A 16084-nucleotide genomic window follows, 5' to 3' on the forward strand; every position below is an offset into this window, starting at 1 on the left:
AAAAAAAAAAAAAAAAAATACAATAAAATAAAATAAATTAGAGAAAGGGCACTCAGGGGACTCACCTGTCCCGAGCACATCCTGTGTTAGGCCAGCCTGTCTCTGTTTGTCCTCTCTCATATTTGGTTTCTTTTTTTCATTCCCCGCTTTTTCTCATTCCTCTGCTATTTCAGATTTGTGAAATCAATAAATCTGAAATTTATTTATTTCACAATAAATAAAACATGATGTCAGTGATTTCTGTGTTTTTCAATATCAAAAAATGTGTGGGGTGCGGTGGCCCATGCCAGTAATCTCAGCAATCGGGAGGCTGAGGCAGGAAGATCACTTGAGGCCATGAGTTCACAACCAATCTGTGCAACATTGTGAAACCCTGTCACTAGAAAAAATTAAAAAATTAACCTGGCTTCTGCTTAAGCCTGGGAGTTCAAGGCTGCAGTGAGCTGTGGTCACGCCACTGTACTCCATCCTAGGCAACAGAGTGACACCCTGTTTCTTAAAAAACAAAACAAAACTCAGAAAATGTTAAATTTCTTAGTGGTATTTTATACTGATAATGTTCCGTAAGAACATTATTGATTGCTGTTGTTCTAAAGAACCTAGAGTTGATTTTCTTTTGAAATGATTTATTTGTTGTGTTAAATTTTAGAGTATATTTTTGTGGACTTGGATATAACAGTTGGAGAGCCCTACACAGCCAAGGTTTTTGTGAGTGGGTAGATGAAGGAACTCCTTTATAGAGATTTCTCTTTGAATCAAGTATTGCTGTGTGCTGACAATTCCAAACATAACAGGTACAAACAATAAAAGTTCTGCTTTCCCTGTAGTGGGAAATTCACCACAGGTGACAGGTTCATAGATTTTTATACTGACCAAACATAGTTCCCTCCTGTCTGCAGTTAGTTACCTGTGGTCAGCTTTGGTCTGAAAATTCTAAATGGAAAATTCCAGAACTAAGTAGTACATAAGTTTTCAGTTGCATGCCCTTCTGAGTAGCCTGATGAAATCTCACACTGTCCTTCTCTGTCCTGCTCGGGATGTGATTCATCTCTTCATCCTGGGTCTCCACACTGTATACCTGCCCACCTGTTAGTCACTTCGCAGTCGGAGATCAGATTTTATGAACAGTTCATACAGGACTGGGGCTGTCTGTGGCTTCAGGGATCCACTGGGGGTCGTGGATTGCATGCCACTTGAGTGATGGACACTGCTCTAAAACCCTGAAAGCACTTGGCTTTGCCTCTCACTGGTTGGTGGGGCTTTCTCTGAACTGGATGAGAAGAGATCACAGTCGTTGGTCACTGTTTGCCGGGTGGTAGGTTTTGTTTTGTTTTTTGTTTGTTTGAGACGGAGTCTCCCTCTGTCTCCCAGGCTAGAGTGCAGTGGTGCCATCTCAAGTCGCTGCAACTTCCACCTCCCCGGTTCAAGTGATTCTCCTGCCTCAGCCTTCTGAGTAGCTGGGATTACAGGTGGCACCACCATGCACAGTGAATTTTTGTATTTTTAGTAGAGATGGGGTTTCACCATGTTGGCCAGGCTGGTATCAAACTCCTGACTGAGTGATACATCTGCCTCAGCCTCCCACAGTGCTGGGATGACAGTTGGGAGCCACCGCGCCCGGTCCTCAGTTGGTAGTTTTTTGAATTGCTCTTTTTTGCCGGTTACAGATACATTTTGCTGCCTGCCATGAGGGCAAATATGTGTTCAGTTTAAAATCGTCATCATCCTGGGGAGAGCGCGTGCCTTCGCATGGCTGAGGCCAGGCCCCCGGCCCCTTGGGATGGGGCTTCCCGCTGTGCCGCGTTCTGGGTAGCCCCGTTGCGATGCTGACTTGACTTGCACCAAGGCAGCACAGAATGGATGGATTGGCTAAAGGTGCCCGCCTGCCGCCACCTCTTACTGGCGGTTTGAGGTGTTGGACCTTTTCTTGATGCGGGTATTAAGCGAGCATTTTCAGCAGAGGTGCCTGACATTTCCAGCTGGAGGAGTCTCTGGGGTGGGGCCGTCCTGCGCACTGCAGTGTTGGGCCGTGTCCCTGGGCTCCACCCACCAGGAGCAGGAGCAGCAACTCCAGGTCGGAAAACCAGAAATGCCTCCAGACATCACCAGTGTTCCTTCACAGAGGGAGGGCAGTGTTAACTCCGCTGGCAAACTACCATGACAGACAGACAGCTGATAGGTAAATACCATAGGTACGTGTGTGTTGAGGTGGATAGATGATAGATGATAGATGTTAGAATAGGTGTAAATGATGAGTGATTTATAGGTGAATAGATGATGGGTAGCTAATAGATGACATATGTTAAGAAAAGTGATAGATAATAGATATTAATATAAACAGATAGGTCTAGATGATAGATACTGAGATGGATAGGTGATTGACAGATTGATGACCGATTGCATATGGACAGAGCGCTCATGCTAAAAGAGAGTTTCTCAACCTCAGCAGTGCTGACACATGGGGCGGGATCATGGAGGTCTCTGTGGTGGGCATCCTGTGCGCTGCAGAGTATTGAGCAGCGTACCTGGGCTCCACCCAGCAGATGCCAAGAGCACCCATCCTATCTGTGACAACTGAAGATGTCTCTAAATACTGTGAAGATGCCCCTGTGGGGGACAGAAAGGTATCCCCATTTGTGAACCACTGTGATAGATAGGTGATAGGTGGATGGATTGATAGAGATCGATATGGAGATGGATATTGATAGATGACAGATACTGAGGTAGATGGCTATAGATGATAGGTGACTGATAGATCTTGCAATAGATGATTGATTGATAGATAGTAGCTATAGACAATAGATGGCTGATAGACATTGAGATAGATAGGTGACTGACTGATGGATGGTGGAATGTATTAGTAGTTTCTCAGCCTCAGCAGTGCTGACATTTGGGCTGGAGGATTCTCTGGTGGGGCTGTCCTTGGACTGCAGGGTGCCGAGCAGTGTGTCTGGGCTCCCCCTCCAGATGTCTCTAGCACCCCACCCCAGTGTGAATGCGAAAGATGTCTCCAGACACTGTCTAGTGTCTATTTCCAGGAGCAGAATCAGCCCTGTTGACATCCACTGTAGCAGATGCACAGACAGGATGGACTTCTTGTGTGCGTGGGGTCCCTTTTTTTTTCTGTGCAGAAGCTCTTAAGTTTAATTAGATCCCATTTGTAAATTTTGGCTTTTGTTGTCAATGCTTTTTTGTTTTAGTCATGAAGTCCTTGCCCATGCCTATATCCTGAATGATATTGCCTAGGTTTTCTTCTGGGGTTTTTATGGTGTTAGGTCTCATGTTTAAATCCTTACTCCATCTAGAGTTAATTTTTGTATAAGGTTTAAGGAAGGGATACAGTTTCAGCTTTCTGCATATAGTTAGCCAGTTTTCCCAACACCATTTATTAAATGGGGAATCCTTTCCCCATTGCTTGTTTTTGTCAGGTTTGTCAAAGATCAGATGGTTGTAGATGTGTGGCATTATTGAAATAGAATGCAATTGTAGTGTCTTCTGAATAGAGATTTGTATGTTCAGGTTCATGGCCCTAAGGAGACCTGTGTAGTGTGAGAGGAGTCCCACTGAGACATGGAAAAGAGTTACCAGGTCTGTAGGGCAATAGGTAAGGGGTGAAGGTGAAATGGACATGTACAGAAAGTTTTGCAGGAGGAGTAGGGGTTTATTGGCTGAAAGGGGTGGGTAGTGTGTAAGGTCTATTGCTGAGTTAAATGAGGAAATGAGGCCGGAATAAGAAAAGTAAAAGCCAATTTATTCAGCTCCCGGTCGAGGTTCTATGGTCCGAGAAGGGGCCAGAGGAGTCGCGCCCGGATGTTTAGGGTGTGCAGTTTTATGGGGAGGGGAGGCAATTGATTGGCTTTTGGGAAACAAAGTGAAGGCAGCTTTATTGGCTGTTGGGAAACAGGAAGTGCATGGAGGGAGCTGTCATTGGTAGGTGGGCGGGACTCTGGGTAAGTGTGCCGGCAAGGGGCTATTGGGCAGGGTTTGGAGAGGCTTTTTTAATAATTTTTGGCGGGGTTTTTCAATGGCCGGCTGGGGTTGAGTGTATACTTTCGTGCTGAGTGTGGGCTTTGCTGTGGTATGCAGAGGTGGGTGTGGGGAAGCCATGTGACGAGGATAGATAATGAACTTGAGGTGATGACGTAGTTATCTAGCACGGAGAGGGTTGGGTGTGTCCATTCAGCTCCCAGCGAGGCAACCGGCCTTACATAGTGGAAAAAGCATTCTAGACAGGGAATGACATGGAAGCCATCGGTCACTATAGGGACAGAAGGGACATGGGGGAAGAACTTAAATCAGAGTTCAGATGAGGAGGGGTTCAGATGTGTAGGACGCCGCCATGGGGACTGGGGCAAGAGGCAGGTCTGGCCCAGCCGTGCATTTGGGCTGCTGGACAGTGAGGAAATACAAGCAGAGAGAGTGCACTCCAATTTGGGAACCTTTGAGGGCAAAGCGTCTACAGGCAACGGTCTCAGAAGAGATCCCGAGGCAGGGTCCTTGGAGGGAGGGAGCTGCAGTGTGGCTGCTGGGTCACCTTCGCTTAAGGCCCGGTTGCGGAGGGGCCAGGTCGGAAAGTAGGACCTTTCCGGAGCCTCACGTGGCGTAGTGCGATGCTGGAGGAATCAGGATGCCGACGGTTCATTTTCTTCTCCTGACAAGATCCCAGCTTCATGGCAGCCTCTGGAGGGAGGAGAACCAACTTCTAAGTCAGGCATCTCCAAATTAGTGAGGCTGATTTGCCTGTTCATAAAAACAAAAACAAAAAAAAAAAAAAAAAAAAAAAAAAAAAAAAAACCTCCTTAGAGGAAAAGCCATGCCCGCAGAATCTGCAAATAAAAGACAGCAGATCAGCTTCCAAATGGAAAGCGCTGCTTTCAGCTAAGAGGACGGCGCAGCTCAGCTGAGGTCACTGCGGAGGGGAGGGGACATGGAATCCTCCCTTGCCTCAGTCAATGTTGATGACATGTACTCTTTCTTCATGTTGACTTTACCTCCTGTTCATGGATTCATAGATTTCTCTTTGTGCTGGAATACATTCTTTAAGATTTTCTTTTATTTTGTTAACATATGTCACATAAGATTTTCCTATTTTCGCTTCCCTCACCCCCCACCAAGAAATGACATCTTGCCCTGTTGCTCACGCTGCATTGCACTGGTGCAGTCATGGCTCACTGCAGCCTCAACCTCCTGGGCTCAGGTGATCCTCCTGCCTCAGCCTCCCAAGTAGCTGGGTCTACAGGTATGCACTACCATGCCTGGCTAATTTTTAAGTTTTTGATATAGACATGGTCTTGCTGTGTTACACAGGCTGGTCTCCAACTACCTGGCTCAAGCAGTCCTCTCACCTCAGCCTCCCAAGTAGAGCTAGGACTGCAGGTACATGCTACAAGGCCCAATGAATTTTTAAATTTTTGGCAAAGTTGTGATCTTGCTTTGTTGCCCAGGCTGTTCTCAAACTCCTGACCTCAGGCAATCTTCCCGCCTTGGCCTCTCAAAGTGCTGAGATTACAAACATAAACCTCCGTGTCAGGCATCATTTTTACCATTTTTAAAATATACAGTTCACTACTCAGGAAGCTGAAGCAGGAGGATCACTTGAACCCAGGAGGTGGAGGCTGCAGTGAGCTGAGATTGTGCCACTGCACTCTATCCTGGGCAATGCAACAGAGTAAGACTGTCTCAAAAAAAAAAAAAAAAGATGCCCAGTTTAGTGGCCCGGAACACATTTATGTTTCTATGCGACCGTCACCCCCATCCTTCTCCAGAATTCCTTTTCATCTTCGTCAGTTGAAACCGTCCTCATGAAACACCTATGACCCTTCCTGCAGCCCCGCCTGGCAACCTACCTTGTACTCTGTGCATCTATGAATTTGGTGATTCTAGGAACCTTATATAGGTAGAGTCATACAGTATTTGTCCTTTTGTGACTGGCTCTTTCACTTACTGAAATGTCCTTCAGATTCCGCTATGCTGCAGAAAGGGATTTCCTTCCTTTCTAAGCCTGAGTCATATTCCATTGCAGAGACGACACAGCATGTGTTTGTCCATTCCTGCATTCGTGGACACTAGGGTGCCTTCTACCTCTTGGCTGTAGTGAATAACGCTGCTATAAACACAGTTTGGTAGTATCTGTTCCAGTGCCTGCTTTCAGCTGCTTGAAAACATTGTTTTAATTTAATTTTTTTTTTTTTTAAGATGGAGACTTGCTCTGTCACCCAGGTTGGAGTGCAGTGGTGTGATCTTGTCTCACCACAACCTCTGCTTGCTGGGTTCAAGTGATTCTCCCACCTCAGCCTCCTGAGAAATTGGGATTACAGGTGTTTACCACCACGCCTGGCTATTTTTGTGATTTTAGTAAATATGGGTTTTCACCTTGTTAACCAGGCTGATCTGGAATTCTGACCTCAGGTGATCTACCTGCCTGAGTCTCCCAAAGTGCTGGGATTGCAGGCGTGAACCAGTGTGCATAGCCCCTTGAATACAATTTTAGTATTATAATTAGTTGCCTTTCCCATGGGTGTAGGGTGCCTGTGCAGTGTTTTAGTTATGTACATTTTTTTTTTAGGCTTGCCTCAAGTTTTCCTTTCTTCCACTCACTGTCCCTCAATGCCAAGTACTGTATTTCACAGCCATTACAACTATATCCTTCTGTATTCTGTGTCTAAAAATCCCCTCACACACACACATGCACACAGAAGTGCACGTGTACATACACTTGCATGCACACATATATGCATGCACACACCCACACCTGCCCCTTCCAGTTTTCGCATCATGTCACTAGAGTATGCACCATTTTTGTCTCTTGTTTTCTTTTTCTATCCATCTTTTTTGAGATGGAATCTCTCTCTGTCACCAGGATGCGGTGCAGTGATACAGTCTTTGCTCCCTGCGACCTCTGCCCCCTGGGTTCAAGTGATTCTCCTGACTCAGCCTGTAGAGTAGCTGGGACTACAGGTGTGGTTTCTAGTTTCATCCCTGTCTTTGCAAAAGACATGATTTTATTTTTTATTGCAGTGTTGATATACTACATTTTCTGTGGCTTTTATATGCAAAATGTTCTTTATGTAGTTATCTATTGGAATGGCTATGATGATTATTATTGTTATATTTTTCTTTTGAGATGGAGTCTTGCTCTGTCATCTAGGCTGGCGTGCAGTGGCGCAATCTGGGCTCAAGCGATTCTCCTGCCTCAGACTCCTGAGTAGCTGGTATTGCAGGCTTCTGCCACCACGCGCTTGTATTTATTGTATTTATTTGATTTTATTGAGACAGTTGTGGAACAAATGTATATTCATCGAACCTTACACTTCTCAGTAGCTTTTTCTCCCCTCCCCTCCTTTCTTCTTTCCCCACCTCTTCTCTCCTCCCCATCATCTCTTCTCTCCTCTCCACCTCTTCTCTCCTCCCTACCTCTTGTCTCCTGCCTACCTCTTCTCTCCTCCTCTCCCCTCCTCTTCCTTTCCCTCCTCTTTTCATTTGATACGAAGCCTTAACTCTCTTCCAGTACAGATCATCCTACCCATGGTTGAAATTGCGCTTCCCCTGCAAGCCTGGTGACAGAAACTGAGATCATTGTACTGTCAGGGGCTTGCATATTCCACATACGTCCTTAATCCTGGAACTTCTTTCATCCCTTGCTTCTAACCTCCCCAAATCCTTCTAATATCCCACCATGGTTAATTATCTCTGATGCTCCTGTAGGGTGAGCTGTTGCTACATGTGTCAAGGTTATGCATTGTTCTTTAATTATCAAATTAGCCTAGAGTGGGGTAGGTAGGGGAGGGTACAGAATATATGCAAAGAATGTGTTGCAAACTATTTGATGGGGGGTGGGGAAGAGAAAGAGAGAGAGAGAGAGAGAGAGAGAGGGAAAGAGAGATATTGTGTGTGTGTGTCAGTGTGTGTGTGTGTGTGTGTGTGTGTCACTGTGTCTGTGTAGGCATGCATCTTTTTCTTGCATATTTGAGCCATAGGGAAACAGCTGATAAAGCTGTGTATCTTCTCTTCAGCCAGATTAACAGTTGTAGACAGTGGTCTTGCTGTTGCTTTGACCATTTATGGTATTTTCAAGAGCTCAGTGTTAACCCCCGAATCTTAAATATCACACCTCGGCTGGTCAGTTGTAGCTAAATTTTCCTTCCACCTTGTGCCCTGAAGAAGTTTAGAAAGTCAGCAGCTGACACGGAAGTTTACTGTAAAAGTTGACTGGTAAGATAGTATTTGGACCTTGGAAAATATTTCCCCACCAAAACAGTGAAATCATGGTTGTCTTCTAAGTTCATCCACAAAGTACAGTTTGACTGTCATGCATTTGAGAGACCATGCGCATATCATGAAATATGACTGAGACGAACACTCTTGCCCACCAGGAATGGTGCAAAGCAGAAAAGTAGGGCATTTAGCTAGGAAAAAATGACTCCAGATGTCAGCTATGAGATGGAAAGAATGTGAGTATGTGGTAGGTTTTTAGAATTCCAACACATTATTCTAGAAAACAATGATTACATAGTAAAATTAGTCAAGTGTGGTGGTGGGCACCTGTAATTCCAGCTACTTGGGACGCTGAGGCAGGAGAATCAATTGAACTTGAGAGAGGGAGGATGCAGTTAGCTGATATCACACCATTGCACTACAAGCCTGGGCAACAGACATGAGCAGAAGTGAGAGGAATATGTGTTTCCTGTTTGTCAGGCCCCCTAGTATATGGTATTTTTGTGATAGCAGCCAGAATGGACTAATGCAACATCTATGTAATTCATATTTTAATATCCATCTATATGCTTATCCTAATACCTGATAATACACCTATCTTAACATGTACATGTGTCTTAGCATCTGCCTGTACTGATGGATTACTATCTGGCTATATGCAGACCTCAGCACCTGCCTGTACCCACAGAGTAACAGCTATGCACACGCATAGCCTAACATCTGTCTGTATGCACAGCTGACCATCTAACGCATATATTAGCGTCTACACCTGTATATCAACATCTGCCTACAACCATATCTTAATATCTATCTGCACCCACAGAGCAACACCAGTCTACATCCATATCCTAACATCTCTCTATACCACTATGAGAATGTCTATCTACATTCATATTCTAACAGCCATCTTTACGTGTATATTAACATCTGTCTACACCCATATCCTAACATCCATCTACACCCATATATTAACACCTGTCTACATCCATCTACACCCATATATTAACACCTTTCTACATCCATCTATACCCATATCCTAACAACCATCTACACCCATATATTAACACCTGTCTACACCCATCTACACCCATATCCTAACAACCATCTACACCTATATCCTACCATCTTTCTATAACTACATATGAACATCTTTCCACACACATATGCTAACATATCTGTATTCATATTCAATACCATGTTGTAACACTGTTTACACCTGTGTATCAGCCCCCATCTCCACCCATGTCCTAACATCTTTCTCTAAGCACATTGTAACATCTATGTGTGCGTGCATTCTGACCCCTGTGTATACCTGTATGTTAACATCTGCCATTACCCGTGTGCTGATATCTGTGTGCTCCATGTCCTGACATGTGTCCCGAGCTATTACTGTGTCTGTACACACATCTTGGCGTCTACCTGTACCTGTATCCCAACATGTACCTCACAGTGTACCCCCTACCCTGCCCTGCCCTGGAGGGGCCCTGAGTGTGTGCTGACACCCAGCCAGAGGCGTGCGCTCTGCCCTGCCCTGGCGGAGCCCTGAGCGTGTGCTGTCCCCACAGGTTCTGGACGTGGCATGACGAGCGCTTCCTCTACATGCTCATGGAGTACGTGCCGGGCGGCGAGCTCTTCAGCTACCTGCGCAACCGGGGCCGCTTCTCCAGCACCACGGGGCTCTTCTACTCAGCAGAGATCATCTGTGCCATCGAGTACCTGCACTCCAAGGAGATCGTCTACAGGGATTTGAAGCCGGAGAATATCCTGCTGGATAGGGATGGCCATATCAAGCTCACGGACTTCGGCTTCGCCAAGAAGCTGGTAGACAGGTAGGAGGAACGTGAACTCCGGTGGGATCTGCGCTGCTTGGCAATGAGAAAGGTCATGGTACTGGTGGCAGGTCAGGCAGGGAAAGATCGGGAACCAGAGTTTAACTCCCATGTGTGGGGACACTGGCAAGCAGGGCTGAGAGAGCCAGGTGTGACCCACACCTCTCTTTAGGTGGGCTGCGATTGCTGGCAAAGCGCCGGTGGATACGAAGTCACTCTTCCTCACCCCCACTGTGGAGGAAACTGGAACTCCACACTTCTGTTGCTGATCCGAAATGATGAGGAAATAAATCATATCCAAGTTTGAGTTGCCCCGAGTATGAAATAGATCTGCACCGATTAGGATGCGGTAGCTCTTAAAATGAAAGGCCAGGTGCCATGGCTCAGCACTTTGGGTGACTGAGGTGGGAGAATCACTTGAGCCCAGTACTTTGACACCAGACTGGACAACATATGAGACCCCATCTCTACCTAAAAATTAAAAATAAAAAAAAGTTGGCCGTGGTGGTGCATACCTCTAGTCCCAGCTGCTTGGGAGGCTGAGGTTGGAAGACCATTTGAACCCAGGAAGTTCAGGGTGCAGAGAGCCTTCATCACATACTCCAGCCTGAGTGAAGGAGCAAAAAAACGTGTCTCAAAAAAAGAAAAAACAAATCCAACGAAAAATTAAATATTCCACACATACATGCATTTACTTTTTTCTGATGTTGATCTCTTCATATATATATATATATATTTCCATTGTGTATGTATATTAAATACAACTGTATCTGACACTATATTTTATATAACATGGTATACTGTATTTTATATACACATATATGTATACTGTATAATATTTAATACATAATATATGTATATAGTATATATATTTGTATTTACACTATATATATACAGTATACATATACACATATATACATACATATGTATACATATATACTGTATATATATAGTACATACACTATATACACCATATATATACTATATACACTACATTATGTATTAAATATACAGTATACAGTATAATAAACCTTATATAATGTAATATATAGCATATATGATATATATTAAATATACACTATACATATGTATACAAATACAATCATATATACTATCATATATGTACATATAGTAGGTATAAATTATACTATACATACTATGTACATATACTTTGTATTATATAGTAAATGTGATACTGATGATACAGTATTATATATGTATACTATAATTGCAATTTATAATGTTCATTTAATGTGTATATGTGTAGGTGTATATATTATTAGTATATATTATTATATAACATATACAGTATACATATTTAATACTATATCATATGTATGATATTATATTTGTTTTTTTTCTGGAAACATACTCACAGACACACCCAGAAACAATGTTTGAATGAGCATCTGGGCACCACACACCCACAAACACACGAAGTGAACCATCACATGTTATCTTATCCAGTGCGGTCTACACTAACAATTTCTCACAGACCAGGCAGCCTAAATATTTATTGCCCACAGCTCTGCAGGCTGGAAGTCGAGAATCAAGGTGTGGTGGATTCGGTGTCTGGCGAGGATTTCCTTGTTCAGAGACAGTGCCTTCTCTTTTTGTCTTTACATACAGAGGCTGGAAGGTATGATGGAACTCTCTGGTGTCCCTTTTGTAAAGGCAGTAGTGCCATTCATGAGGTGCCACCCTCCTGACCTCATCACCTACCAAAGGCCCCACCTCCTAATCCTGTCAGTTTGAGGGTGACAGTTTCAAAATTTTAACAGAGGAACTTTGGTGGGGGGGCACACATATTAAGTTTATAATTGTATATATATCCATGATTGAATTCGTTTACCCAGGTTGTCATGACAAAAAAGTACAGACTGGTCCTTTTGAAGAACAAACCTTTATCTTGTCACCGTCATGGAGGCTGTGGTTCATGGTCACATTCTGAAGTTCTGGGGGTTAAGACTTCAACATATAAGGCTTAAGGGGAAACATTTCAGCCTGTAACAATTACATATAGATATATTTCCTTACACATATACACATACTCCGTTGAGAAGAAAAAGTTACCCTTTGGAAACCAAATGAAACTTTGACTTGAGTAAGATGAAATATTGAGACAATCTGTCCAAAAGGACAGGAGTATCCAGTAGTACATCCAATTTCTATGTGGGTCCTGTTGGCTATGCAATTTTCAGAATCTTCTTTAAGGAAGAAGAAGACATAGACCACAGATCAGCATTAGCTTCAGGAAGGGGCTTAACCAAGCAAATGATCTGAAGTGTTGGCATCCTCAGCTTCATGGGAGCATCTCTCTCTCTTCTGGGCACAGAGATGCTGCTCAGCCAGATATATGCTCTGTTACCTGGTTGCCATTGTGGTTACCTATGCATTCACCTCGTGGGACTTCTCTTTCAAATCTCCACCCTTCCCTTCCCACTATTTCATGTCCTTTTTTAAAAAACAACTTTATTGAGAGATTATTCATATACCATAAATTCACCACTATAACATGTGCAATTAAACGTGGATTACTGGATATCTGCAACCATTGCTAAAGTCATTTTCATCACTTCAAAAAGAAAAGCCATATTCTTTTGTTATTACCTTCTGTTTCCCCATTGTCTTCAGCCCCAGGCAACCATCAGTATCATTTCTGTCTTTGTAGATTTGCCTATTCTAGCGTTACATATAAAGTGACTCATACAATTGGTGACCTTTGGTGTCCGGCTTCTTTCTCTGAGCATGGTTTTTCAAAACATGGCTTATCTCCAGTGTGGTGTGCATCATTATGTTTTTCTTCTTCCCACATTGTAGATGTGTCAGTGTCTTGTTCATTTTCAGGGCCAAGTAACACTCTGTCATATTGATGGACCACATTTTTTAAATGTATTTTTTTTTAATTTCTGTAGCTTTTGGGGTACACATGTGTATTAGTCTGTTCTCACACTGTTATGAAGACATATATGAAACTTGGTAATTTATGAAAACAGGTTTAATTGGCTTATGGTTCTGAATGCTCTGCAGGAATCATGGCTAGAGAGGCCTCAGGAAACTTAGAATCATGGCACAAGGTAAAGAGGAAGCAGGCATATCCCACATGGCTGGATGGAGTGGGAGAGAGAAAGCATAGAGGGAGAAAACATACAGACTTTTAAACAACCAGATCTTCTGAGAACTCACACTCATAAGAACAACAAGGAGGAAATCTGCCCTCATGACCCAATCACCTCCCTCCAGTCCCCTCGTCCAAAACTGAGGATCATAATTCAACATGACATTTGGGTAAGGATACAAATTCAAACCATATCAAAGTGGTTTTGGATACATGGTTAGATTGTACAGTGGTGAAGTCTGAGATTTTAGTGCACTTGTCACCGAAATAGTGTATACTGTAATTTTATCCATTACTCTACCTCCCACACTCCCCACTTCTGAGTCTCCAGTGTCTATTATACCCCTCTCTATGCCCTGAAAACCCATAGCTTAGCTCCCACCTGTAAGTAGGAATATGTTGTATTTGGTTTTCCATTTCTGAGTTACTTACTTAGGATAATGTCCTCCAGTTACATCAAAATTGCTGTAAAGGACATTATTTTCTCTCCCCCTCCCCCCTGCCTCCCTTTCTTGCTCCATGCTTGAATACAATGGTGTGATCTTGGCTCATTGCAACCACTGCCTGCCAGGTTCAACTCATTCTCTTGCCTTAGCCTCCCAAGTAGCTGGGAGTACAGGTGTGCCCCATCATGCCCAGCAAATTTTTGTATTTTCAGTAAAGACAAGGTTTTATACCATGTTGACTAGGCTGGTCTGGAACTCGTGACCTGAAGGGATCCATCTGCTGCAGCCTCCCAAAGCCACATCCAGCTAATTTTTGTGTATTTAGTAGAGATGAGGTTTCCCCATGTTGTCCAGGATGGCCTCGAACTCCTGACCTCAAGTGATCCACTCACATCGGCCTCCCAAAGTGCTGAGATTACAGGCATGAGCTACCTCACCCAGCCATATTTCATTCTTCTGAGGAATATTCTGTGGTGTATATGTAAATTCTTTATCCACTCATTGGACGATGGGCACTTAGGTTGGTTCTGTATCTTTGCAGCTGTAACTTGTTCTGTTATAAACATGCACCTTCAGGTGAAATGCATTTTTTAAATCCGTGTTTGGGTTGTTTTTACTTTTTGGCTCTGTGAACAGTGCTGCTGTGGACATTCCTGTCCATCCCCTTATTTTCAATTTCTCAGAAACACAGTTGCTTTTAATGTCCAAATTCCTTTGTTTGATTCTAATGGGACTACTAACTTTACTTGCTGTAATGTAACCTGCCCTATTCTTCCCTATCTAAATGTGAGCGATGGGTACCACTTGTGTTCAGTCACCAAACTGTTGAAGGATGTGACATTCAAATCCTTTTAAATGACCTGTGCTGCAAATGTGACATTCTATACATCAAGTTTTATTTCACCAGGTAGTTTTAAATTTCTTCTCTAATTTGTTTTTTGTTTTTTCAAAACAACAAACAAAGAAACACAGTCTGGGAACCTTGAGTGTTGAAATTATTCTTACATTTCCCCTGACAGACAAAACTGACAAGAACCATCTATACTCTCCTAATCACAAGTTTCCATTAATTACTGTTTTACTACTTCAGAATGATGCCTTGAAAGATGAGGTATAGAGTTTTCATGAAATGTTGAAATTGGCAGGAAAAATCTATTATTGCCAAATTTGGTGACAGTGACTTCATTTTACTGACTCAGAATAATGACAGGAAGAATGAAGTTTAGTATGGTATTTAAATTACTAGGAAAGACTGAAGAGTGACAGATGTAATGAGAAATGAGGTATGATCAAAAACAAGACAAATGAGATATGATCAAAATGCATGATGGCTCATACCTTTAATTCCAACATTTTGGGAGGCTCAGGAAGGAGTCTCACTTGAACCCAGGATTTCAAGACCAGCTTTTGCAACATAGCAAGATTCCCTCTCTACAAAAAAATCAGTCTGGTATGGTGGTGCACACCTGTAGTCATAGCTAGTTGGGAGGCTGGGGTGAAAGGATTGCATGAGCCTGGGAGGTTGAGGCTGTGGTGATCTGTGATTGCACCATTGCACTCCAGCCTGGGTGACAGACTGAGACCCTGTCTTAGAAAAAAAAAAAAAGCAAGATGTGACCCTATCATCAAGATTTTCATACCATCCTCATTAAAGAGGCTGATAAAAGCAATATAATAAGCATAATTTTTCTTATTTTTAATGATATGTACTTTTATAGTATTTCTCCTGCTATATTACAAAATAAAAAGCTTCCTACAAATACTTTTCTGTGATAACCACAGGGAGTTAAAATGGACTCTATATATAAATGTGTATTTTATATATATAAAAACATAGATATATATAAACATAGATATATATTACAAAGAGTGAGAATAAAAATATAAGCTTATCAGCCAGAAATTACTACATTTTCTTTTTTCTAACTGTATCTTATTTTTGTTTTCTTAGGATGAGTTTTTTATTTTGAGACTGTCTCGCTGTGTTGCCCATGCTGGAGTTGAGTGTCCTGATTTCAGCTCACTGCAACCTCCACCTTTCGGATTCAAGGGATTCTCCTGCCTCAGCCTCCTGAGTAGCTGGGATTACAGGTACCCACTACCACACCTGGCTGATTTTTATATTTTTAGTAGAGATGGGATTTCTCCATGTTTGCCAGGCCAGTCTTGAACTGCTGACCTCAGGTTATCTCCCCACCTCAGCTCCACAAAGTGTTAGGATTACAGGCATGAGCCACCATGACTGGCTGGAATGAGTTTTTAAAAATGCCATGGGCATCCCAGTATTAGGTTTTTTTTTTTTTAGTTGCCTAGCACAATTTTTCAGGGAACATCCTCTTTCTATTTGAACAAGTTGTTTGTAATTCCTCTTTCTATCTGAACAAGTTGTTTGTAATTCTGCATATTTACATCCTGCACAAAATGCTACAGTTGGAAAATTTATCTCAAGTCTGAAGTGTGGTATTATAATAACACTG

At 42.8% G+C, this 16084-nt stretch overlaps 1 protein-coding gene across 3 annotated transcripts in view; it reads left to right on the plus strand.

The window, feature by feature from the left end:
• The window catches only part of LOC108298615 (putative serine/threonine-protein kinase PRKY), a 22544-nt gene that overhangs the window by 3928 nt on the left and 2532 nt on the right, over positions 1 to 16084 (plus strand). The window contains exons 2-3 of one of the 3 annotated variants that reach the window (XM_037735853.1): positions 9780 to 10043; positions 15559 to 15613. In XM_037735853.1, the coding sequence (XP_037591781.1) occupies positions 9814 to 10043; positions 15559 to 15577 (249 nt within the window). In that variant the 5' untranslated portion in view covers positions 9780 to 9813 and the 3' untranslated portion in view covers positions 15578 to 15613. Of the gene's footprint in view, positions 1 to 9779; positions 10044 to 13073; positions 13804 to 15558; positions 15614 to 16084 lie in introns of those variants that run through there. The other 2 variants (XM_037735854.1, XM_037735852.1) reach the window with 2 other exon arrangements.

This window comes from Cebus imitator, unplaced genomic scaffold (assembly GCF_001604975.1).
Source record: "Cebus imitator isolate Cc_AM_T3 unplaced genomic scaffold, Cebus_imitator-1.0 Scaffold1017, whole genome shotgun sequence".
Lineage (NCBI taxonomy): Eukaryota > Metazoa > Chordata > Mammalia > Primates > Cebidae > Cebus > Cebus imitator.